This window comes from Balaenoptera musculus, chromosome 17 (assembly GCF_009873245.2).
Source record: "Balaenoptera musculus isolate JJ_BM4_2016_0621 chromosome 17, mBalMus1.pri.v3, whole genome shotgun sequence".
NCBI classification, from domain to species: Eukaryota; Metazoa; Chordata; class Mammalia; order Artiodactyla; family Balaenopteridae; genus Balaenoptera; species Balaenoptera musculus.
The window spans coordinates 130,261-154,296 of NC_045801.1; the positions used below are offsets into that span (position 1 = coordinate 130,261).

The window sequence follows — 24,036 nt, forward strand, 5'->3', positions numbered from 1 at the left end:
CAGAACACCTGCTCTTTGCACACGGCTCCTCTGCGCCCCCAGCTGGCCGTTCCCCCCCACCCCGTACCCCCTACACCCCGGGCACGGCCTGGGTGGGGGTGTCTCCGTAGTCCTGGGGCCTGGAACGGGTGCCCAGCGGGTGCGTTCTGCTATGGAAAAACCAGCACATAGAACCAGTGCGGGGACCAGCGCCCTCGGACTGGTGACCGGAGGTGCGCGGGATCGTCCCCGGCGGACTTCAGGCTCTCCGCCCGCTTCGCCCGGGTCCGCTCCCCGCCCCCAGGCCAAGAGACACCGGGCCCAGACCCACACCTTTCCTGGGCCCCGGCTCCGCCCTCCCCGTACTGTGACCCCGCCCTTTACCGGACTCCGCCCCGCCCTCTCCGGGCTCCATCCTTTCCCCAGCGATCTGGCCCCGCCAGTTCACCGGCTCCGAGGCGGGGGCGGGGGCCGGCTGGGAACCACCGAGTAGGCCGAGCCTCCGAACCGCCCAGAACGGCCGGAAGTCTGAGGGGCAGAGCGGCCGCGGGCGGCCGAGGCCCATTTCCGGCGTCGTCCCGCGGGTGGGTCCTCGAGCGGCCCCGGGGAGGGTGAGTCGGTGTAACCCGCGCGGATTAGTGTCGGGGCGGCACACGTGCTCTTCGCCCTCGGGCGGAGAGGCCGCCTACCAGCCCCAGCGTCCTCCCGCCTCCGACTCTGCAGGCCCCGCGCTCCCCCTGCCTCTCCGCGGGGAAGCGCGGGTGGCGCGGGCGGCTCTCAGAGCCCGTGGGCGCCTGGCGGGGCGGTGGTCTACCCTCGGCCGTCTTGGCCAGCAGAGGTGGGAGGCGGGAGGGGGAGTCCCGCAGATCCGGCCTCGCGGCAGCCTCGTAACCTTCCCGCCGGTTCTAGGCCAGCTCCAGGGGCATCCTTGTTTCTCCTACCTGCATAATCATCTTCCTCTAGGGCCCTCTTTTTCCCTCCCTCACTGCCCGTCGAAGACCTAGACTTAGTGAGGGTGGCAAAAAGGGGTGTACCTTGGGGTAGTAGGATATGTATCTTCTCTGAATTCTGGCTGCCGCTCGGGGCCTGCGGTTCTCTACAGGGGACCCAGGATCCAGCACTGGCCAGGCCCAGGTGGGGACCCACCTGACAGTGGTCACTGCTGCCTTAGCCTTGGTGTCCTGACGGCCTGGGGCTTCGGCCCTCAAGCCGATTGGAGAGCCAAAAGCTCCCCTAGGAAGCCCGATTCTCATTCTGACCTCCCAGAGAGATGCCTGGGGAGGGGCCAAGTTTATGTACTGGGGTTGGGGTGGGGCCCTGTGTCCACTCCTCTTGTCCCTGCAGTCCGTCCTTCCGATTCCTGTCTATTCGAGCCTCCAGTCGCATCATGCTTCCTCTTGCGGCCCCACAGGCTCATTCAGCCCCGGTTTTTCCTGCCTCATGCCCTTTGCACACGTTGCTCCTGCTGCCTGCAGTGCCCTCCCCGCCTCTATTACCTTGGCCAAGTTAGCACCTAGGGGAAGTGACCCATCAGACTAAGTCAGAATTTCCTAGTTTACGTGCTTTCAGAGTTTCTTGTGCTTCGGTGCTATTATCACAGCTGTAATTTTGCATTTGTTTGTGTGGTCATTTAACTCTTTTCTCCAGTAGACTGCTCCGTGAAGGCAAAGTCTTTGTGTACTGTTCATTACTGTATCCCCATTGCTTGGTTGAGCACCTGGCACCCGTGGCAACCACCCATTACATGTTTGTGGAGTGATTCATACATACTACACACACTGAAAGATGAATGGAGCTTGGGGGGGCAGGTACTCAGGTGCCATGGCGACTTTGGCCCCGCCCCAAGTCCCTGCCAGAGAACACCTGGGGTTGGAGGTAAAGGATCGGAGAACGTAGTACCACGCCCCTCGATTAGCCTGCAAGTCAGGGGTTGGGGCCTCCAGGATACTGATCTCTGACCTTTTCGTAACTTCCAGCAGGTCTCTCGGCCGGGACACGTGGATCCCCACCCACCCAGCCGCATGGTAGGAGTCTGACTTCACCCGTTCACTCCCTCGTCCTGTGAGGGCCCCTTCCTCCTCCTTTAGGCACCCCCCCTGCCCACTGGACCTGGACCTAGACCCTCCCTCGGCCCCACACTGTGGCCCTTGCCAGTCTCAGGCATGCCCATTGCCAAGGTAGTGAGCAAACCCCTGCCCAGACTGGTCCCTGCCTGAGGCTCTCGGGGGAGGGTTGTATATCACCATAGTCTGGGTCCCTCCCCCTTCTCCATACTGTCTCTCCCCTTGATTTTCTTTTCTTTTATTATTATTATTTTTTTTTGCCACACTGCGTGGCTTGCAGGATCTTAGTTCCCTGACCAGGGATCTAACCTATGCCCCCTGCAGTGGCTAACCACAGGACCGCCAGGGAATTCCCTCCTCCCCTTGATTTTAGAGCCAAAGGGGCCTGGTGACTGTCTCACCCAACCTTGTGGTCCATGTGCCTGAGACACCCAGGGGTCCCTGGGGGACTGGTGTGTGTCCTTTCAGGAGGCTGTGACGTTTGGTGATGTGGCTGTGCACTTCTCACGGGAGGAATGGCAGTGTCTGGACCCTGGCCAGAGGGCCCTCTACAAGGAGGTGATGCTCGAGAACCACAGCAGTGTGGCCGGACTAGGTGAGGCTTCATCTGGACACCCTTACTCCCTGCGTCATCGGTCAGCACCCACCTAGCCAGGCCTCTATTATATATATTTCTTTATTTATTGTTTTATTCTGTTTATTTTTGGTTGTATTCAGTCTTCGTTGCTGTATGCGGGCTTCTCATCGTGGTGGCTTCTTTTGTTGCGGAGCATGGGCTCTAGGCGTGCAGGCTTCAGTAGTTGTGGCACACAGGCTCAGTAGTTGTGGCTTGTGGGCTCTAGAGCACAGGCTCAGTAGCTGTGGCACACGGGCTTAGTTGCTCCGTGGCATGTGGGATCTTCCAGGACCAGGGCTCGAACCCGTGTCCCATGCATTGGCAGGGGGATTCTTAACCACTGCGCCACCAGGGAAGTCCCCAGGCCTCTGTTATAGGCTGTGGATACGGAGGCCCTGTGGTCAAGCTCTCATGGGCTAAACAGGGGCCTTGGGCCTGTGAGTCCTTGTGGGTCAGAAGCTAACCCCAGGAGGGGTCATAGTGAGCCAGGCAGGCTCCCAGGTTTGCACACGTCACGTGATTTAATTCTCACAGTGTAGGTGGACTTCTGGGAGCTGATGAAGCTTCCTTTTTGCCTGAGTGAATAGATTAACTTGTGAGAAATACAATCCAATTTGAAATAGCTTAAACAGCAGAAGAGAAGCTATTGGCTCATAGGATCCAAGGAGATGGTTGTATAGCCAAAGCCAGGGTGGCAGCGATGCTGCAGGTGCCACTCCGTGGAGACTGTCAGGGCTCCCTGCGGCCCTCCTGCCCTGCCCTGTCTTCCTCTCCCATCCCCCACCACCACAGGCAGGCGCCCCAGTGCATTTCATGTCTGTCTCTGTGTTGTTGTGTCACGCGCCCTGTGACGTGGACTGCACCCTTGTGAAAGGGGTGTGTGACCCCTGCTGCGCTGGCCCCATGTGGTCTCCAGCCCCATCACACTTGAGTGCCTGGGACTCCGAGAGAGCATTGGGCTGGGGGACCAGAAGTGGGCTAGACACGGCAGCGTGGTCAGCCAAGGGCTTCTCAGCCTGCTGGACCAGGCCTGTCCCCTTCAGTCCTGGCCAGCCCACAGGCCCAGCTTTCTCGTGTGTTTCCACGTAAAGGAGCACGCAGTGAGCCTGTCGTGATTTGAGCTCCCATTTCTCTGATGACTGCTGACCTGGAGCATCTTTCAAGTCTTATTAGAGTTGGGAAGAGCCAAGTATCTTCCATAAAGTGCTCAGAGCCTTGGCCAGTTTTCTGCTGGGGTCACTGGGCCTTATTGATTTGAATGTGTTTGTTATTTCTTGCATTTGATTTCATTGAGTCTAAGATGCTATACATCATAAAACACATCATTGTTTTATGTACCATTACGAGGTAGAACGCTGTTGTTTATACTGCCACACAATGTTTTCTTATCCTTTCAGTTTTTTTTTTTTTTTTTCAATAAATTTATTTATTTTTGGCTGCGTTGGGTCTTCATTGCTGCCTGCGGGCTTTCTCTAGTTGCGGCGAGTGGGGGCTACTCTTCGTTGCAGTGGCTTCTCTTGTTGCGGAGCACGGGCTCTAGGCGCGCGGGCTCAGTAGTTGTGGCTCGCGGGCTCTAGAGCGCAGGCTCAGTAGTTGTGGCGCACAGGCTTAGTTGCTCCGTGGCATGTGGAATCTTCCCGGACCAGGGCTTGAACCCGTGTCCCCTACATTGGCAGGCGGATTCTTAACCACTGCACCACCAGGGAAGTCCCAATAATCTTTTTTTATCTTTGTCCACACACTGAGCCATTTCCCCAGCACTAAACAATCCATCCTTTCCAGTTGATTTGTGGAGCTGCCTTTTTCGTATGTGTGATGGTGTGTTTCTGAGCTCTGGTCTGTTATGGGCCAGCTCTCTGCTTTTTGTTAGGTTGTTCTGTTATTAGTATTATTTTTTATTGCTTTGGCCTGTGGCATGTTAATACCTGGTGGGGCAGCTCTCGCTTTTTATTCTTTTTAAAATTTCACTTACTTACTCACGGCTAATAGAGTAGTTCTTTCATGTAAGTTTAGAATAAGTTTGAGTTCCTTGAAAATTGCACTGGAATTTTTATAGGGGAGTGGTTTGAATTTGTAGATAGTGTGAGGAGAACTGGCACCTTTCTGTTAACTGTTCCCACTCAAGACCATGCGCTGTGTCTCCATTTATCTACTTACCTCTGCAGACATTATTAGAGTGTGGGCATTTCCTCCACAGTGTAGGTTGTTTTGTAAATGTATCATTGTTATGTTATATTTCTAGCTGATTATTGCTGCTATAGAGAAATGCTCTTGATTTTGGAGGATAGACCTTGTATTTGGCCACTTCATTGGACTCCCTGCTAGTTCTGGTATCATGTTCTAAGGAGGGGCCTGCAAGTGAAAGCTTGGTGTTTTCCCTCCTGGCCCCCATGTGTCCTGATCTTTAGCAATGGCCAGAGCACCCGTGCTGTTAGGAGTGCTGAGGGCATGCTTGTTTTGTTCTGATTTTAAAGGGAATGCATGTAACTAAAGACAGAAGTTGGCTGAAGAGTTTTGGTGTTCTGTTTTTTTTTTTTTTTTTTGGCTGCGTTGCTGTGCGTGCGGGCTTTCTCTAGTTGCGGCGAGCGCAGATACTCTTTGTTGTGGTGCGCGGGCTTCTCGTTGCAGTGGCTTCTGTTGTTGTGGAGCACAGGCTCTACGCGCGCGGGCTTCGGTAGTTGTGGTTCACAGGCTCTAGAGTGCAGACTCAGTAGTTGTGGTGCACCGGCTTAGTTGCCCCGCGGCATGTGGGATCTTCCCGGAGCAGGGATAGAACCCATGTTCGCTGCATTGGCAGGCGGATTCTTAACCACTGGACCACCAGGGAAGTACAAGAATTTTGTTTTTAATCATAAATGAGCATGTCGAATTTCAAATTCTTTTCCTACATTAATTGAGATGTCCATATGTTTTTTTTTCCTTAGCCTGTTAGTCTAATAAATTACATTGGCATATTTCCTTATATTCCTGGAATAAACCCTACTTAAGTCATGATATTTACATATACATTCTGATAACCTTTTGGACTCAGGTAGTCAGTATTGTATTTTGGACTTTTACATCCCTGTTCCTAAGCCAAATGGACTTTTATTGTTTTTTGTTTGTTTGTTTTTTCTTTTTTGGTGAATTGTCATTATATAGTTTGGTATTTTTTGCATATAAGTTTCATAAAATGAGGTGGGAAGCTTTTGCTGTCTTTTTTAATTTCTGGAAGAATTTATATAGATGGAATTAATTGAACCTTCGAGTTTTTGGTTGAACTCACCTGTAAAACCACCTGGGCCTTGGGCGCTTGGGGAAGGAAGGTCTTTGACTAGAACTTACTTTTTCTTTTTCTTTTTTTTTTTTTAAACATCTTTATTGGCGTATAATTGCTTTACAATGGTGTGTTAGTTTCTGCTTTATAACAAAGTGAATCAGTTATACATATACATATGTTCCCATGTGTCTTCCCTCTTGCATCTCTCTCCCTCCCACCCTCCCTACCCCACCCTTCTAGGTGGTCACAAAGCACCGAGCTGATCTCCCTGTGCTATGCGGCTGCTTCCCACTAGCTATCTATTTTACATTTGGTAGTGTATATATGTCCATGCTAGAATTTACATTTTCTTAATGCCTCATGGTCTATCAAGCTTACGGATTTTCCCCTGTGCCAATTTTGTCATTTCTAGTTTTTGTACAGATAGATCTACTCATTCAGATTTGCAATTTTTTTAGCATGTATTTGTTCGTAATACTCTTTATTTTTAATCTCTATTATGTTTGTGTTTGTTTCCCTTATTTGTTTTATTTTTTGGCAGCATCTTTTCACTGTGTTGACTGTGATTTTTAAAAAAATATTTTTTTATTTATGCTGGCTGCACTGGGTCTTCGTTGCAGCACACAGGATCTTTTCGTTGTGGCATGTGGACTCTTAGTTGCGGCATGTGGACTTCTTAGGTGTGTCATGCATGCGGGATCTAGTTCCCCCACCAGGAATGGAACCCGGGCCCCCTGCATTGGGAGCGCGGAGTCTTACCCACTGGACCACAAGGGAAGTCCCTGTGATTGGTTTTGCCACAAGACTATTCTTTTTATCTTTTTGAAGAACCAGCTTTTGGGGTTTTTTTTGGGAGGGGGTGCTCTTTCATTGAATCTTGCCCACTTTTGTTATTTTCTCCCTTTTTATTTATTTGTGTTTGCTGTGTTGTTTTGTTTGCAACTCTTTGAATTTAGTATTTACCTCTTCTGTGTTTATCATTCTTGTTTCTTTTTTTTTAATAAATTTATTATTTTATTTTAATTTTAATTTTATTTCTGGCTGCATTGGGTCTTTGTTGCTGCACGTGGGATTTCTCTAGCTGCGGCGAACGGGGCTACCCTTTGTTGCGGTGCATGGGCTTCTCACTGCGGTGGCTTCTCTTGTTATGGAGCACGGCTCTAGGTGTGCGGGCTTCAGTAGTTGTGGCACACAGGCTCAGTAGTTGTGGCTCTCAGGCTCTAGAGCACAGGCTGAGTAGTTGTGGCACACGGGCTTAGTTGCTCCACGGCATGTGGGATCTTCCCGGACCAGGGCTCGAACCTGTGTCCCATGCACTGGCAGGTGGATTCTTAACCACTGCGCCACAAGGGAAGCCCCCAATCATTCTTGTTTCTGGTCAACATATTTAAAAATGTGAAATTTTATCTGTAAGTACTGCTTCAGCTGCGCCCTACAAATTTTGACTTACAGTAAATACAATTTACTTATAGTAGGTACCACTTAGTAATTCATTATTCAGTTTTCAGATAGCTAATAGTTTTGAGCTACTTGTTGTGATGGCTGTCATGTCCAGTTCCGTTTAGATCAGGCGCGGTCTGTGGCATTATTCTGTGGCCTCTGCCTGACCCCCTTCCTGACTGGCCCAGGGATGTTTCTCTGTGAGCGTTGCACATGTGCTTGGCAAGAACACCTGCTTCATGTTGACTGTGGGGGTCCTGCCATCACCTGAGCCTTCGACCTAGGCTCTCTCTGCCTGCCCTTCTCCACCCACACAGCTGGAAACCTGAGGTGTGCTCCAGCCAGAGGGCTTGGCCAGCCCTTGGATGGGCTGGGAGCACATCACACGGCTGGCCCACAGCATGGGGTCTGGCGGCCCCAGAAGGCAGGTGCCAGGTGGGTGCCCGCAGCTCTCCACCCCTCTGCCGAGGCCCCCCAGGGCTTTGTATGAGGACTCGAGGCTGGGGCTGCTGGGTGACCATTGAACTTCACACCTGATTTTTTTTTTTTAATTTATTTTATTTTATTTTATTTTTTGGCGGCACCGCGCGGCATGTGGGATCTTAGTTCCCAGACCAAGAAATCAAACCCGTGCCCCCTGCATTGGAAGCGCGGAGTCTTAACCACTGGACTGCCAGGGAAGTCCTCACACTTTCTGATTTAAAATCCATTTTGTTTGTTGATTTGTTGTTGTTGTTGTTTGTCTTGTTTTTTAACCACGTCAACCTCTTGGAGTGTCCTTGCCCTCAGAACTGAGGGACTGAGGGAAGTGCTGGCAGTGCCTGGCTTCTCTCCCCCTGGGCTAGAGCTGGCCTGTGCTAGGCAGATTCGGGTGACAGGGCTCCCTGGGGATCCTGGCCCTGTGTGGATGGAGACAGGGACAGGCTGGGAGTCCAGGAGTTCCTCTGTGTCCAGCCTCAGGAGGTGACAGACCTGGACAGAGAGGGCCCCTGTGCCCCAGTAGCCCCCAGCCCTTCACTCCTGGGAACCAGGGAGGGCTGAGCTGCACTCCCAGCCACACCAATGCCATCTCCTCCTCTGCTGCCTCCACAGCAGGATTCCTGGTCTTCAAGCCTGAGCTGATCTCCCGGCTGGAACAGGGGCAGGAGCCATGGGTCCTCGACCTGCAAGGAGCGGAGGGGAGAGAGGCAGCCAGGACCTCCGAGGCAGGTGAGGCTTCTAGGCACAGGGTGAGAGGGCTGCGGGCGGGAGGCTGGAGGCAGACCCCAGGTGCCACCTACGTGGGCTTGCTGGGCTGCCTGGGAATGCCATGGGGTGGGCCCGGAAGTTTAGACTGGTGGTGGGGCAGCCTCAGAAGAGACTGAACTACAGAAAAGCAAGGGCACAAAACACCTGCGCATTATGGCAAAAACAGTTTGTTTTTGAACCACAGTTTGTTCAGTTTGTAATGTTTTTTTTTTTGAGGTGGGGGCTGTGTTGCATCTTTGTTGCTGCGTGCGGGCTTTCTCTAGTTGTGGCAAGCAGGGGCTACTCTTCATCGCGGTGCACGGGCTTCTCATTGCAGTGGCTTCTTTTGTTGCAGAGCACGGGCTCTAGGCGCGTGGGCTCAGTAGTTGTGGGGCGCAGGCTTCAGTAGTTGTGGCTCATGGACTCTAGAGCGCAGGCTCAGTAGTTGTGGCGCACGGGCTTAGTCGCTCCGCGGCATGTAGGATCTTCCCAGACCAGGGCTCGAACCCCTGTCCCCTGCATTGGCAGAACCACTGCACCACCGGGGAAGCCCCTGTAATTTTACTAATAGTCTTACTGAGCGCAGGTACACACGTGTGGCTCTAAGGGGAGCACTAAGTGTGGCTCTGAGCAGCTGTCCCCTCCCTCCGCCAGTGCTCCCTCTGGAACTTCTTGGGGCCCTGGGTGACCCCAGCCTCTCAGATAAGGCTCTAGGGCTGTGTTAGTGTCCTGGGGCTGCTGTAACAAAGCACCACGAACTGGAGGCTTAAAACAGCAGAGATTTACTGTTTCTCAGTTCTGGAGGCCAGATGTCCAAAATCAAGGTACGGGCAGGGTCGTGTCCTCTCTGAAACCTGTAGGGGAGGATCCTTCCTGCCTATTCTAGTTTCTGGTGGCCCAGGTATTCCTTGGCTGGTGGCCATATCACTCCAAACCTCCATATGGAGGGCAGGCAGCGTAGGTGGACCCGCCAGAAACCCACAGGAAGGAGGAGTCAGTATGACCAGTGGGTGTGGCCACCTGGAAGCTGAGGGGCAGACTAGCAAGGGACATGGCCAGGTGTGCATCAGAGAGCGTGGCTTGGCGGCAGCTGGATGCCACAGAGTTCAGGCCCGGGGTCCTTCTCAGAATCCCACCCAGTGGACAGCCGGAGGCCCAGTCCTCTTGGGCTCACCACCCGTGTACCCCTCAGCAGCTCTTGCACCTCATTTTTCTTGGTATCCAACATCCCTTTATTCACAGTTTTCAGTCCCTCTTTCCTCCTCACTCTACGTCCTCTGCAACCAGGAGCCTCTGACCTCTCAGCCTAGCCCTGCCTCTCACTAAACCTCCCACCCTATCGAGCTCACTTTGCTTCTTTGTGGATTTTTCCTCGTGCTAGTTCCACGTGGGAGGACCTTTCCCCCACGTAGAAGGGTAGCTCTTCGCACTCTGCCAAGTACACTGTAACTGAATGAGTGCATAAAGTGAAGTATGAATGAAACCAGATTTTGAGAACTGTCAAAGGCATTGACTTCTTGTAGCGTCTTTCCATGTGCTCAACGCAGACTGTCCTGCGAGGGGGCTCAGTCCCAGGGGTGGTCTGCACCCCTGCCCCATCCTCCAGTCTTTGTCCTTTCTCTGAGCACATGGGATAAGTAGCAGTTTACTTCCTGTTCATTTCAGATTCTACAATCGGGACCGAGAGTGAGCAGGCCTGTGAAGACATTGACCGTCTAAAATCAGAATCCCATGTGGTCATGGTCAAAACCCCATCCCAGGACTTTCCCCAGAGTCCTGGCTTTGGAGACGCCTCTGATCCCGAGGTCTGTTCAGAGAGTCAGCCAACCTCCCTCTTCCAGAAAAACTGCTTGAACACAGGGACTGCGGCTCCCAGGGAGACCTTCGCCGAGGACGAGGCCCAGGGGTGTGGCGAGCGGGGGAGCGGTGGCCGCCTGGGTTGTCGACGTGATCAAAGTCAGGGGTCCTTGCGAAGATGTGACATCTGTGGCAGGAGTTTCCGATCTACTTCAGATGTCACTCTGCATCAGGAAATTAATACACAGAAGAGACCTAACAGCTGCCAAGAGTGCCAAAAAAAATTACCTGATTGCTTACAGGGGAGACATCTGAGTACCTTGCGTGGAGAGAAGCCATATGAGTGTGAGGAGTGTGGGAAGGTCTTCAGGTTGTGCTCACAGCTTACTCAGCATCAGAGGATCCATACTGGAGAGAAGCCGTTTAAATGCACCGAGTGTGGGAAGGCCTTTCGTCTGAGCTCGAAACTCATTCAGCATCAAAGGATTCACACTGGGGAGAAGCCCTACAGGTGTGAGGAATGTGGAAAAGCCTTTGGTCAGAGCTCTAGCCTCATCCACCATCAGAGGGTCCACACGGGAGAGAGGCCCTATGGCTGCCGGGAGTGTGGGAAGGCCTTCAGCCAGCAGTCTCAGCTGGCCAGGCACCAGAGGACCCACACGGGAGAGAGGCCCTACCCATGCCAGGAGTGTGGGAAGGCCTTCAGCCAGAGCTCAACCCTAGCTCAGCACCAGCGGATGCACGCTGGGGAGAAACTTCAGCTCCCGAGAACCCCAGATAGTCCCAGCCTGGTTGCACATCAGAGGTTGCACGCTACTGAGAAACCGTTTAAGTGTGATGAGTGTGGGAAGGCTTTCCGGTGGGTCTCCCGCCTTAGTCAGCATCAGCTGACGCATACCGGAGAGAAACCTTATAAATGCAACAAGTGTTCAAAGGCCTTCGGTTGCAGCTCACGGCTTATTCGCCACCAGAGAACTCACACTGGAGAAAAACCATTTAAGTGTGATGAGTGTGGGAAAGGCTTTGTCCAGGGCTCACACCTAATTCAGCATCAGAGAATTCACACCGGAGAGAAGCCCTATGAGTGCAGTGACTGTGGGAAGGCCTTCAGCCAGAGCTCGAGCCTCATTTACCATCAGAGGATCCATAAAGGGGAGAAGCCCTACGAGTGCCTCGAATGTGGAAAAGCCTTCAGCATGAGCACACAGCTTACGATACACCAGCGGGTGCACACGGGGGAGAGGCCCTATAAGTGCAGTGAATGTGGGAAAGCCTTCAGTCAGAACTCCACCCTTTTCCAGCACCAGATCATTCACGCTGGGGTGAAGCCCTACGGATGCAGCGAGTGTGGGAAAGCCTTCAGCCGGAGCTCGTACCTCATCGAGCACCAGAGGATCCACACTCGAGCCCAGTGGTACCACGAGTATGGGAATACTCTGGAAGCTTCTACCCACGTGAGCCGTAAGAAAGTTAATGCTGTAAAGAAACTTCATAAATGTAATGAATGTGAAAAAATATTCAGATGGCGTTCGCATCTAATTATACACCAGAGAATTCACACTGGAGAGAAACCTTATAAATGTAATGAATGTGGCAAAGCTTTTAATAGGAGCTCAAGGCTTACTCAGCATCAGAAAATTCACATGGGATAGACCACTCACCTTTACGAATGTGTATAAATGTGAATAACCCTACAGCCTTAACTTATTTTTTATGGGATCATTTATTCTGACGATTTAGAATGTTGTGAAAGATTCAGAATTGCTCTCTTAGGAGAGGGAGCATCCAGATTCACCTGAGGTGTATGTTTATTTGCTGGCACCTTTGACCTTCAGTAAAGCCCGTGTCCCTCACATCAAGGTGCACGTGTGTAGCGTTTGAGTTCATAGAGGGAAGACCCCAGGTCCTGCGGACAAGGAAGAGGCATAAGAAAAGCCCCGTGAGCCCCGCCAGACGAGTGGGTTGAAAGAAGTTACCCAGGACGTCTTCCTTAAGCATCAGGTACTCAGACTGGCTTCAGCAGCAAGATATGCTCACTTGTGTCCGCGGGGCCCCAGGCGGCGCGGCCGGGTCCCCCTCACCTGACTCCCCCGGCAGGGCCTCTTTGGGGAGGAACTGGCTCCAGCAGCAGTGCCTGGGCCTGGGGACAGTGTCACTGGCCCACCCTACTTCCAGAGCCCAGCTGCTTCGGTTACGAGAATCAGACGCGCAGCCCTCACTGGGATTCCCAGCCTGGCCCTCAGCACTGCAGGAGCCTCGCCTCAGTCCCGAGAACACCACCAGAGGCTGGGATGTGTGTTGTTGGCGGCTGCTGGCCAGATGTCCTCAAAACTCCAGCCACAGGGACTGCCAAAATGGGGGTCTGCAAGTAGACACACGAGCCCGTGCCTTCTCACAGGCCTGAGGAAGGTGGAGATGCCTGCTCACCAGGATCAGCATGTCGGCGTGGTCATATGGGCCCCACAGGTCCCAGGGCAGAGGGCCCCGCGGGTGCCGAGCACCGGGTGCGCGTGAGCGAGCCCGCTCCGCCCACATCACCTCCTCCCCGGGTTTTCTTTGCCAGCCCAGCCTGGAGAAACGGCCAGGGTAGAGTGGTCAGGACCCTTGACCTTCTTGGCACGGGCGGAAAGAACGTGCAGGGGAGATCACCACTCCGCCCACCCTTCTGGTTAACCTGACTGACAGGCTGGGGCTGCGGAGCGGCTCACAGAGCATCTCATCAAGGCCTGTGAGCCACAGGCTGAGGCTGACGTGTAGCATTGAGTCCAGACCTGCTTGGGGCCCTGGACTCGGCAGCGGTGACTCGGGACCAGGAGTGTCATTTGCAGAGGCTGCCACCCAGGACCACCCCCCTGAGACCTGCCGATCGTTGGTGCCATTGCCAATAATCACAGGCCAAGGGCGGCCTGCCACAGAGAGGCCATTTCTCCCATGCATGGACAGGTGACCCTGAGGGACATAGGTCACTTCAGGATTTATTGCAACACGACTGGGGTCACCATCACACTGGTTGGTTGAAGCCCAGATCGCCTTGTGCGACACGGCTCAAAATCAGCCTATGGGTTTGTATCAGGGGAAACAGTGCCGCTCCGTGGGTACTGGAGGGCCTGGTGGGGCTGGGAACAGTGGAGCTCAGGGTGGCCGAGTTCACGTGAGTTTCCGTTCTCAGCACGTGGACAGGGACTCAGCCCCGCAGCAGCTCAGCCTGACCTGCCAGTTCGCCTGACACAAGGTGTGACATGTTCTCAGGTTGCGGTGCTGTCTCTGGGGATGAGGATCGTCCCCCAACCTGCATCTTCGGGGGTGTTCCCGCCCTGGGCGGAGGACGCCATGCAGTCATTGTGCCCCTTGCAGCAGCTGTAACCCCATCTCCCCCGCCGTCCCCTGCTCCACCCAGAACTTGTGTCTGAAGGGTCAGTGCAAGAGGTCAGGGACCTTTACAGACTGTGCAGAGATTATGAACAGAGATTATGTCCCCGCCTCGGCTGCTGTGCTCAACCAGGTGGTCACTGCCGTCAGAGCCGGACAGGGTGGGCACATGTGAGTGGGCTGTATCTTAGGCTTTGTGAGCCACCCAAGGATGGGACAAGAGTCAAGGTCCCGGTGCACATGCCACACGTGCCCTCCACTGGCTCCTGGTGCCATCATGTGCTGGAAGGGCCTCCCGAGGCCCCATGCTCTCGCCTTCTGGCTCTAGGAAGGCTGTTTGTCACTGGGTGCACCGTCCCCACAAGGGAATTGTCTCCTGGCCGCTTCCTGATAATGATGGACAAAGGGGTGGAAGGCCTCTGGACTCCAGGTTCTGCACTGGGCAGGATGCTTCTGTTTTCCCCTGACAGCACTTGCAGGCTGGCCAAAAAGGGCCAGAGGGACCAGCCTTAAATCTGTTTCAGCACCTGGATTCTTTCTGGATCAACATGGTCCTAAGTCAGGGGCTGGCTGACTGTGTGGCCCTTGGGCCAAATGCGGACCTGTGCCCACATCTGTGAGGCCTGGTGATCAGCCTGAGGCCACTGGGCCGGGTAGCTGTAAAGCCTGGGACCTACACAGCCCACAAAACCTGAGCCAGAGTCAGTCCTGTAAATGCACTCATGTCCAGGAAACTTAATCACAAACAGCCAAGGAGTAAGGCAGCTGCTTCAGCTGTAGCCGATCTGACAGCTTCCTGGCTTTGCTTCCGAGTCCCCTGTTGGCAGGACTCCTAACCACTTCGGCTTGGTGCTGCTCCCGATCCATGTTTGCTCGAATCAACTTCAGGATTTTAATGTACCTGTTTACCTTTTAACAGGCCAAGAGCTAAGGATGGTTTTTACATTTTTAAATGGTTGGGGGGGGGGGAAAGACTATTTTGTGACATTTGAAAATTATATTGAAATCAGATTTCAGTGTGACCAAATAAAGGTTCTTGGAACACAGCTGGCCCATTTGTTTGCGGGTTGCCTCTGATCGAGTGGCAGTCCTCCCTCGTTTACTTGGGTAAAAACGTCATGCCTCCAGCTTTTGAGGGATTATTTTTCCTCTCTGTTCTTAGTGTGCTTTGTTCACTTAAATTTCCCAATACAACCAAGAATTCAATAGGAATACATCTCAAGCTCCGCATTCCAGTCTAGAATATCGACTGCAGAAGTACAGGGTGAGGAGTCCTTTCTTAGCTGAGTCCATGTGAAAAAGATGTGTAGTATTCATGTGTCACCTGGCGAGACATTGTGAGTTCAAACTGCTGCACAGGTTTGAGATCCCAGAGCACAGGAAAAGCATCTGTGCACGTCATGTGTGCTGGTCGCTTTGCAGGGAGGGAGAGGAGAGGGCTGCCTGCCGGGTAGTGCGCGTTCTGGACTATTCTGCTCTACTTTCAAGCTATATTTCCCAATTTGGGGCTTCAGTAAATGTAACACTAAACTCATTTTAAGAATTTCTGGGGGCTTCCCTGGTGGTGCAGTGGTTGAGAATCTGCCTGCTAATGCAGTGGACACGGGTTCGAGCCCTGGTCTGGGAAGATCCCACATGCCGCGGAGCAACTAGGCCCGTGAGCCACAACTACTGAGCCTGCGCGTAAGGAGCCTGTGCTCCGCAACAAGAGAGGCCACGATAGTGAGAGGCCCGCGCCCCGCAATGAAGAGTGGCCCCAACTAGAGGAAGCCCTCGCACAGAAACGAAGACCCAACACAGCCAAAATAAAATAAAATAAAAAATAAGAATTTCTGGGAATTCCCGGGCGGTCCACTGGTTAGGACCCAGCTTTCACTGTGTGCGGGGCCAGGTTCAATCTTTGGGGAACTAGATCCCTCAAGACGCCCGACATGGCCAGAAAACAGAATTTCCAGAACTATTCCACAGTAGATATTAAAATACTTTGGATTTCTCTTTTGGAGACAATAAATTAAACCCCTAATTTTGACCTGAAATTGCTTTTTGTCTCAATTATCAGATTAAGCTTTGATTTATGACATTTTGAGCATTCTGGAAGCTTCACAAATAACATGGGGTGTGTGTGCAGAGCCCAGGTGGGTTTTCACATCCCTGTGTCCCCTTGTGTGTGTGGCTTGCACTCAGAGCCTGGGAAATGTTTGTTGAATGAATGAATGATGCATTTGGGGCACATCCAGGCTTTGAGGTGAGGCTTTAGAGGCCCACAGAAGAGAGAAAATTCTCCAGCATCAAGAGTTTCCACAGAGATCTAAATAAGGTCAACACAGTTGTAATTTTCCAGGTGCAAACATCTGTGCAAGGTCTTGTTCTTGCCTGGGGACAAAGGTGGATTGGGCTGGCCCCTGCCCTCAAGTCCAGGTCTGGGGTAGAGACTGACCGCAGGTGAAGGTGGATGGTCCCTCTGCAGCCTGAGGGAGCCCTGCAGGCACACAGGGAGGTGTAGCACTTACAGCCACCGCCCACCCCCTACCTGGTTTTGTATGGCCCTGGAGCTGAGAATGGGTTTTAAATGGTTGAAACAAATTTTGTGACGTGAACTTAAAATCTCATTGTCCACAGGGCATTTTTATTGGAACATGATCATGCCCATTGGTTTAGATGTCTCTGGCTGTTTCTGAGCTATGATGGCAGAACTGACAATCATTATGACCTGAAAAGCTAAAATACTCTCTGGCCCTTTAGAGAAAAGTTAGCCACTCCCGACGCAGGTGAGAAGGGCCACCACTGCTGGCCTGCAAGCCTGTGCCCCGCAGTTGGAGGGACCTTCTCAAGCTGGATCATGTCTGCCTCCCCGTACCCACGGTGAGGCCAGAATCCTGTGAGCGGCCTGGAGGCTGGTGGCCTTCATCCCCTGGCTCTGTCCAGCCCCAGGAGCCAACAGTCCCGGGAACAGCCTGCTGCCCATCTTCTGCGTCTCATGAAAGCCACTTACCACCTGTACGCCTTGTGTCACTGTTTGCCCGTGTGTCCCTCCTTGAGACAGAAGCATGAGGGCTCACAAATGAACAACCCAGAGTTTGCAGTATCAGAGCTGTCAAGAGCTCCTCCGAGGGCCGAGGCAGGGCTCTGCGACCCTCTCCTGGCTGAGCAGCTGGGGAAGCGGGGGGAAGGGCTGCCCCACAGCCGCTGTGGGAGGGGCAGCGCCGTCAGGGCCACCACCTCCAGCCTCCCGAGGATGGAGATGATGTTCTGGTCCTGACGTTCCTGACCAGTGACTTAAAAGGCACAGCCGGTGCCTTCTGGGGGAGGGGGAGGGGAGCAGGTGAGCGAGCAGAGCTCTACACCCCCACTTGCTGGCCGGGACCCCCCGAGGGTGGAGATGGAAGCAGATGATAGTGCTTGTAGACACGGTGACTTCGAGGGGCGCGGGGCCCTCCCAGAGTCTGCCGACCCTCCGGGGCGTGGACCAGCAGGGTGGACACACCCACAGGGCTGGGGAGACAGAGCCAGACAGCCCCCGCCAGGAGCACAAGGACAAGGGGGTCTCTGCCGCCTGGTGGGCAAAAGGGTGTGCAAATCCTGGTGCTGACTCGCGGGACTCCCAGCCTCAAGTCGGAAAAGCACCCCTGCCTGCCAGGACAACCGAGGATGATGGGAGGCTCCCTCGGGAAGGGGGGTGTGTGCGTTCCTGCCAGGCACGTGACTTAGAGCCACGGCGTCGCGGCCACGGGGACACTCCGTGGCAGCAGAGCTCGGAGCACCTGCTGGGGCACGTTGGCCGGGCTCGGACCCCAGGTCTCCGTTCCTGGTTGCACTGGCCCAACTTTGCTGCGGTAACCGGCAAAACAGACGCCCCCGAGCCCGTGGCCCTCGACCCTAAACGTGTGTCCTCACTCTGGGGCCAGCAGCCGCTCAGGGCACGGGAGCCAGCACCAAGAGCCCGTCCTGCCACCAGGTTCGCACGCCCACAGAGTCGGCGGACTAAGGACAGGTGGGGAGGGAAGGCTGGCGGAGAACGGACTGCCAGCTCCCCCATCAGCTGTGTGTCGTTGGGCAAGACGCAAACCTCTCTGCGCTTCGTCACCCGTGAGGCGGAGCGGCTTCGTGCCTGTGAGTTAATGAATTAACACGTGCCCGGCAGAGGGCCTGCACCTGGTGGTTCCACCTGTACCTTCTCTGCGCTCGGCTGGGGCCTGGTCGACAGCGCCTGGCCTGTAGGGGGCACTCGAGGTCGTGCTTTGGGTCGTTAGGGACATAATACCAAGGGCTTTAAAATGATCACATTCTTTTCTTTAAAAAAACCCTTTATTTTTGGCTGCGTTGGGTCTTCGTTGCTGCGCGCGGGCTTTCTCTAGTTGTGGAGAGCAGGGGCTACTCTTCGTTGTGGCACGTGGGCTTCTCATTGCGGTGGCTTCTCTTGTTGTGGAGCACGGGCTCTAGGCAAGCAGGCTTCAGTAGCTGTGGCATTACAGGCTCAGTAGTTGTGGCGCACGGGCTTAGTTGCTCCGTGGCATGTGGGATCTTCCTGGACCAGGGCTCGAACCTGTGTCCCCTGCATTGGCAGGAGAATTCTTAACCACTGTGCCACCAGGGAAGCCCCTAAAATGATCACATTCTATTTTTACAACACTGTGTTAAGTAAAAGAAGCCAACACAAAAGTCTACACATGGAATGATTCAACGTGGAAAGTGGTCACATTCTGCCTCCTCTGTTCCTACTTCTAAATAGTTTTAATATAAAATCTTTCCACCGTTTACTATTGACATCAATGATTTAAAAAAATTTTTTTGAAGTATAGTTGATTTACAATGTTGTGCTAATTTCTTGTGTACAGCAAAGTGATTCAGTTATACATACATATATTCTTTTTCATACTCTTTTCCATTACGGTTTATCACAGGATACTGAATATAGTTCCCTGTGCTATACAGTAGGACCTTGTTGTTTATCCATTCTACATATACTACTTTGCATCTGTTCATCCCAAACTCCCAGTCCTTCCCTCCCCCACCCCCACCCCCTTGGCAACCACAAGTCTGTTCTCCGTGAGTCTGTTTCGTAGATATGTTCATTTGTATCGTATGCATTTTAGATTCCAAACATGTGATATCATATGGTATTTGTCTTTGTCTGACTTACTTCACTTAGTACAATAATCTCTAGTTGCATATCTAGTTGCATAACATCACTGGTTTTTTTTTTTTTTTTTTTTTTTTTTTTTTTTTTTTTTTTTTTTTTTTTTGGCTGTGTTGGGTCTTCGTTGCTGCACGCAGGCTTCCTCTAGTTGCAGAGAGCAGGGGCTACTCTTCATTGTGGTGCGCGGGCTTCTCATTGTGGTGGCTTCTCTTGTTGCAGAGCACGGGCTCTAGGCGTGTGGGCTTCAGTAGTTGCAGCATGCGGGCTCAGTAGTTGCGGCACATGGGCTTAGTTGCTCCACAGCATGTGGGATCCTCCCGGACCAGGAAATGAACCCGTGTCCCCTGCATGAGCAGGTGGATTCTTAACCACTGCACCACCAGGGAAGTCCTCACTGTGATTTTTTAAAATATTTATTTGGTTGAGCCAGGTCTTCGTTGCAGCTCGAGGGCTCCTTACTTGTGGCATGTGAACTCTTAGTTGCAGCAAGCATGTGGGATCTAGTTCCCTGACCAGGGATCGAACCTGGGCCCCCTGCATTGGGAGCGCGGAGTCTTAACCACTTAGCCACCAGGGAGGTCCCAACATCAGTGATTTTTTAATTAAGAAAAAAAATGAAACACGGAAGTTGCTCTAGTCTGAATGTCTGTGTCCCTCAAATGTATATGTATGTGTTGAAATCCTAATGCCCAATGTGAGGGTGTTATGAGGTGGGGCCTTTGGGAGTGCTTCGGTCATGAAGGTGGAGTCCCCCTGACAAGAGACCCCACAGAGCTCCCTTGCCCCTTCCTCCACGTGAGGACACAGAAGTCTGCAGCCAGGAAGAGGGCCTCACCCGCCCCTGCTGGCCCCCTGACCTCAGACATCCGGCCTCCGCACTGGGAGAAATTAATGTCTGTTGTTTATAGGCTGCCCGGTCTGTGGTGCTTTGTTTATTTTCCCCAAGAGAAACTTGGCACGCCCACCGGGAAGATGCATGTTCTGCTGCCATTAGACAGACCCTCATATCAGGAAGAGTTACATGAACAGAGCTGTGTTAACACAGAGACAGCACAGAGTGTAAATGTCAAGTCTGGTCAAGACGGTTTCTCCATGACCGTCTATGGGCAAAGGAGCTTTTTGAATCTTTTTATTTTTTTGTTTGTTTTACTTTTTCGGATTTTCCAAACGTATCATAATGAGTACATATTCCTGACACATGCCCAGCGGTCGAGGAAGAAGTCACCGCACAGTGACGGTGCCAGGAAAGCCTCCATCACTGGTTGAGGCAGATGTGGTGCTCAGCTTACCTGTGCACGTTCTTCTGAGCAGGCCCGGGCAACCGCGAGCACAGCCCAGGCCAGCTCCTGTCCTCAGGGAAGCAGGGCCCAAGGATGCCAGCTGACGCTGAAGGAGACCTGGGGAGTCTGCACTCCTCGGCTGAGCCAAGATGGGGCCCCGCCTGCGGCCTGGCCTCTGAAACTCTAGCTCCAAGTGCACAGCAGCACCTTAGGGTGGCCTCCTCCTCTCTGTGCCCTTGGCCCACACCTAACTTGCCAGGACCCTCACTCAGGGAAAGGCCTTAATTAACCGAGATCATGGGAGTGTTCTGGAAACAGCACAGAGCAAACACTGCCGCTCTTGATGGGTCGTGGCACGGAGCAGGGGGCAAGAAGGGGGCGCTGGGGAAGCGCAGGTGCCAGGTGGGCACCCAAGCTCATCTGCTGTTTTCAGAGGAGGTTCCTGCCTGATGCTCGGGCCTATTAACACCACCAGACCTGTGACCTGGTTTCGCGGCAGAGCATGGAGGCAGGGACACGCCAGGCCCCTACCTACCTGGGGTGTGGTTATGCTGGAGGGTGCAGGGCTGGCCACGGGCTCTGCACACTCCCACCCTAGAGGCACCCAGGCGAGGCCCCTGCTCCCCTCTCCCCTGCCACCGCCAACTCCACCAGACGCCCAATCCCTACCCTGCTGCCCTACGCTCTGCTATCAACACAGCATCCAGTATAATCCTCTGAAAACAATTGTCACATCACACTCATTTCACTCAGAATTGAGCCAAAGCTCTTAGAGAGGCCCTTGGGACTGCCCCCTGTGCCCTCCACTCACCTTCCCCAAACTTGGCTGCAGCCACAGTGCACCACAGGCTGCTCCCTCCGCCTCGCCTCCTTTAAGTCTTTGCTCAGGTACCATGTCCTCAAGGAGGCGCAACCCATGCCGACTTTTTTTTTTTTTGGCTGCGTCTGGTTTTCATTGCAGCGTGCAGGCTTCTTTCTAGTTACAGCGCGTGGGCTCAGTAGTTGTGGCACCCAGGCTTAGCTGCCCCACGGCATGTGGGATCTTAGTTCCCCGACCAGTGATCGAACCCGCGTCCCCTGCATTGGAAGGATTCTTAACCACTGGGCCACCAGGGAAGTCCCCCCACGACCCAATTTAAAATGACAGCCCAGTTCTCCCACAGCCTTGCCCCCCATCTCCAAAGGCTGCTCTACCTCCTGCACCACTTCCCATCCTCCCATGAGCTACACCACTTGTTTGTATTATGCACTTCGTAATGCCTCCCTCTCCCCACTAGAATGCTCTCCATAAGGTCAGGGATTTAAGACAGGGGAATGAAATGTGCACCCTGAAGCACAGGGTTCCCAAAATCACAGGAGCAAGAGTTCAGTTGTTAGGTGGGGCCAGGCTGAGGAACCTCTGTGTCCTCACAAAGGCCTTGGCCTGGACCCCAGACTGTGACTAGACCACACATGGCCACACCGGAGCAGTGGGTGCCCTTACCTGGCAACAAGACCAACTGATAGCTGGGGGGACGGGGCCTGCAGTTTGATGCCTACCCAGGAGAACATATTTTGTGTAGCTGCTTTACTTCCAAAAAAAGGGGAAGACACAACTGTCTTCTTCACTTAGAGAAATACACGATTATACTCAAACGGGAAGGGCGGCCTTTGCTCTGGAGACACCTGTCTGAGCCAGCTATCCCCAGTGACTAGAAGGGGACCGGTGAGCAAGGCTCAGCCCTGCAGTTTGCGCTCGCACCTCTTCTCCAGGTCGGCCATCTCCTTCAGGACCATGGCCACACCGAACCGCAGCTCCTGGAACTTGGCCGTGGGGACCTCGAAGCGGAGGGCCGACCCATCCGAGAGCTTCAGCTGCATCAGGACACTTGGCTGCAGGGAGCGGGCCAGGGCGCTGGTGGAGATGGCCACGTCCACCCTCCACCGGAAGTCGGCAACATGGGGCAGCCAGGCCCCCTGCTGCCTGGCCACAGAGTCAAGGAGAGGCCGCTGGCTCCCAAACACCACGCTGGCCAAGTCCACGACCAGGTCTTGGGGAATGCAGAGCTCCTGGAGCTGGTTCTTGAAGGCATCGGGCTTCAGGCTGGCCGGGGGCAGCCGGAGGGCCTGCTGGAGCAGGGTGTGTGTGCCAGCGATCAGGGCACCCAGCCGCTCCTCAGGCAGGTCTGCGCCAGCCCCGAGGCGCCGCACAGCCTCACGGCAATCTTCTCCCTGCAGGCTGCTGACCACCAGCTTCAGCAACTTTCTGAACGTGCCCCTGTCCAGGTCCCTCAGGAGCTGGGGCATTGCTGCCACCTCTGGAGGCAGCTGGGCGCCCAGGAAACTCATGCAGCCACTGTGACTGTCACCAGGGCGATGCAGGTGTGGAGCTGCAGGACCCACGGCAGACATCGCTGCTTCCTGCTCTTTGACCGGCAGCCCAGGTAGGAGGTCCCAGCCGCAACTGCCTGGAAGAGGGGTGCAAGAGAAGCCCAGTGACTCCCATGTCCTTTGGGCCAGTGAATGAGGACTGATATGGTCTCCACCTCCCAGATGCTGATGGTGTGAAACACTGATGACAGCCAGCGTGACGGAAGGTGCCCTGGAAGCAGGTGGCGGAGGGGCCCCTCTCCAGTCCCTGGAAGAGGGGAGACAGGAACCGGCAGAAAAGGGAGATGAGGTGGGGAGGAGAGAAGGAAGAGAATCAGGAAACAGGAGAGCAACATAAGTTCTCCAAATAAATAACAGATTAAAGAATGAAGGAGAAGAAAAGTCCAGAGAACACAAGGACACAACAGCCACTGCCGCTGCCACTGACCACTCCAAGATCACTCAGCTACTCCACGTCCAAGCCGCACACGGCTCTGCACGAGCGGGTTACCGTTCTCACCCCACCAACAAGGAAATCGAGGCGGAAACAACTGCTCAAGTCAAGGACTAGAACCCAGGCCCGTCCACTCAGAAGTCCCTGCAGGGGGACCCAGACGGCGTCTCTCAGGCAGGAAGGGCTGAGGCGCAAGTGTTAAGAGAGATGGGTGCAGTACCTGGAGAAAAGGGCTGAGATGTCACCTGAAGCACAGCACGACACCCCACACCTGCTTCTGCAGGAGCGCCCGGCCCCCCGCAGCCGCGCCAGGCGCCGAGCAGAGACGTCCCCAAGGCGCCCCCACCCCCGGCCTGCGGGCCTAAGCGCGGCGGGCCCGGGCGCACGGCGAGCTCCCCACCGGTTTCCTCGTACCCCACTCTCCCGGGAAGGCTGGGTCCCCTCACGCCGGCTGTCAACGACCACCCACGGGTTTTCCTTCAGGGCATGGCCAGTACCCGGACAGCCTTCCGCCGCCCCGCCGCCTGCCGCTCAGGTCCCGGCCCCTGGAGGCCAGCGCGCTGCCGCCTGGCCCGGAGGAAGGAGCGCCCCGAGGCGGCCACCCAAGCTCTTCCGAGCCGCCGCCCCGGCCGCGGTCAGCGCCCTGCGGTCCGGTACCGAGCTGCCGGATCGGCCTCCTGCCTCCAGAGTGTTCGCCGCCTCGCGAGCAGGGCGACCCATCCCAGCCCCGCTTCCCGCTGCGCCTCCGTACCTAGCGCGCGGTCCCAAGCGGAGCACAGAGGCGTGCGCAGCCGGAAGCGCGGCCTGGTTCCCGGAAGCGACCTAGAGACCCCGGCCCCCTCCGGGAGGCAGCTCTAGGACAGCGGGAGGACTCGCCCTCGGTGATCCGCGGCCTGTGGGGCGGGGCCTAGGCCGCCGGGTTGGTCTTACGGGTCCGACCGCGCAGGACGCACCTCCGGTTGTCCTCCGCTCGGATTGCTGCTGCGTGGTTTGGACTCGAAGAGCGGCGGGGTCTCCCCCGGGGTCTGGGGACACGGGGGTAGGGGGGTTGTGCACAGTACAGACC

The 24,036-nt window shown here is 54.4% G+C and overlaps 2 protein-coding genes across 18 annotated transcripts; one reads left to right on the forward strand and one right to left on the reverse strand.

The window, feature by feature from the left end:
- The first annotated feature begins 368 nt into the window (after positions 1 to 368).
- Positions 369 to 14,794, forward strand: ZNF7 (zinc finger protein 7). Of its 9 annotated transcripts, none has more exons than XM_036830547.1 (5): positions 369 to 563; positions 1,956 to 2,003; positions 2,511 to 2,637; positions 8,450 to 8,566; positions 10,250 to 14,794. In XM_036830547.1, exons 2-5 carry the CDS (start codon positions 2,001 to 2,003, stop codon positions 12,031 to 12,033), a joined length of 2,031 nt encoding a protein of 676 aa, XP_036686442.1. In that variant the 5' UTR covers positions 369 to 563; positions 1,956 to 2,000; the 3' UTR covers positions 12,034 to 14,794. The 9 variants fall into 9 exon arrangements, with proteins under 9 accessions (XP_036686442.1, XP_036686438.1, XP_036686441.1 ...); XM_036830543.1 differs by having other exon boundaries at positions 455 to 563; positions 1,956 to 2,156; XM_036830542.1 differs by having other exon boundaries at positions 456 to 590; positions 1,959 to 2,156.
- Positions 14,795 to 19,662: 4,868 nt separating this feature from the next.
- On the reverse strand, positions 19,663 to 23,803 carry COMMD5 (COMM domain containing 5). Of its 9 annotated transcripts, none has more exons than XM_036830567.1 (2): positions 23,722 to 23,803; positions 19,663 to 22,614 (listed from the first exon to the last, which is right to left on the reverse strand). In XM_036830567.1, exon 2 carries the CDS (start codon positions 22,556 to 22,558, stop codon positions 21,884 to 21,886), a length of 675 nt encoding a protein of 224 aa, XP_036686462.1. In that variant the 5' UTR covers positions 22,559 to 22,614; positions 23,722 to 23,803; the 3' UTR covers positions 19,663 to 21,883. The 9 variants fall into 9 exon arrangements, with proteins under 9 accessions (XP_036686462.1, XP_036686463.1, XP_036686465.1 ...); XM_036830568.1 differs by having other exon boundaries at positions 21,224 to 22,614; positions 23,628 to 23,754; XM_036830570.1 differs by lacking the exon at positions 23,722 to 23,803 and adding an exon at positions 23,468 to 23,711 and having other exon boundaries at positions 21,224 to 22,614.
- Between the last annotated feature and the right edge of the window lie 233 nt (positions 23,804 to 24,036).

Excerpts from the sequence above, each read along its gene's own strand:
- COMMD5 (XM_036830567.1), bottom strand. The coding sequence starts at position 22,558 with ATGTCTGCCGTGGGTCCTGCAGCTCCACACCTGCATCGCCCTGGTGAC.
- ZNF7 (XM_036830538.1), top strand. The coding sequence starts at position 1,765 with ATGAATGGAGCTTGGGGGGGCAGGTACTCAGGTGCCATGGCGACTTTG. Across the intron at positions 1,855-1,955 it reads GAGAACACCTGGGGTTGGAG|CAGGTCTCTCGGCCGGGACA; the intron begins GTAAAGGATCGG and ends CGTAACTTCCAG. Across the intron at positions 2,004-2,510 it reads CCCACCCACCCAGCCGCATG|GAGGCTGTGACGTTTGGTGA; the intron begins GTAGGAGTCTGA and ends GTGTCCTTTCAG.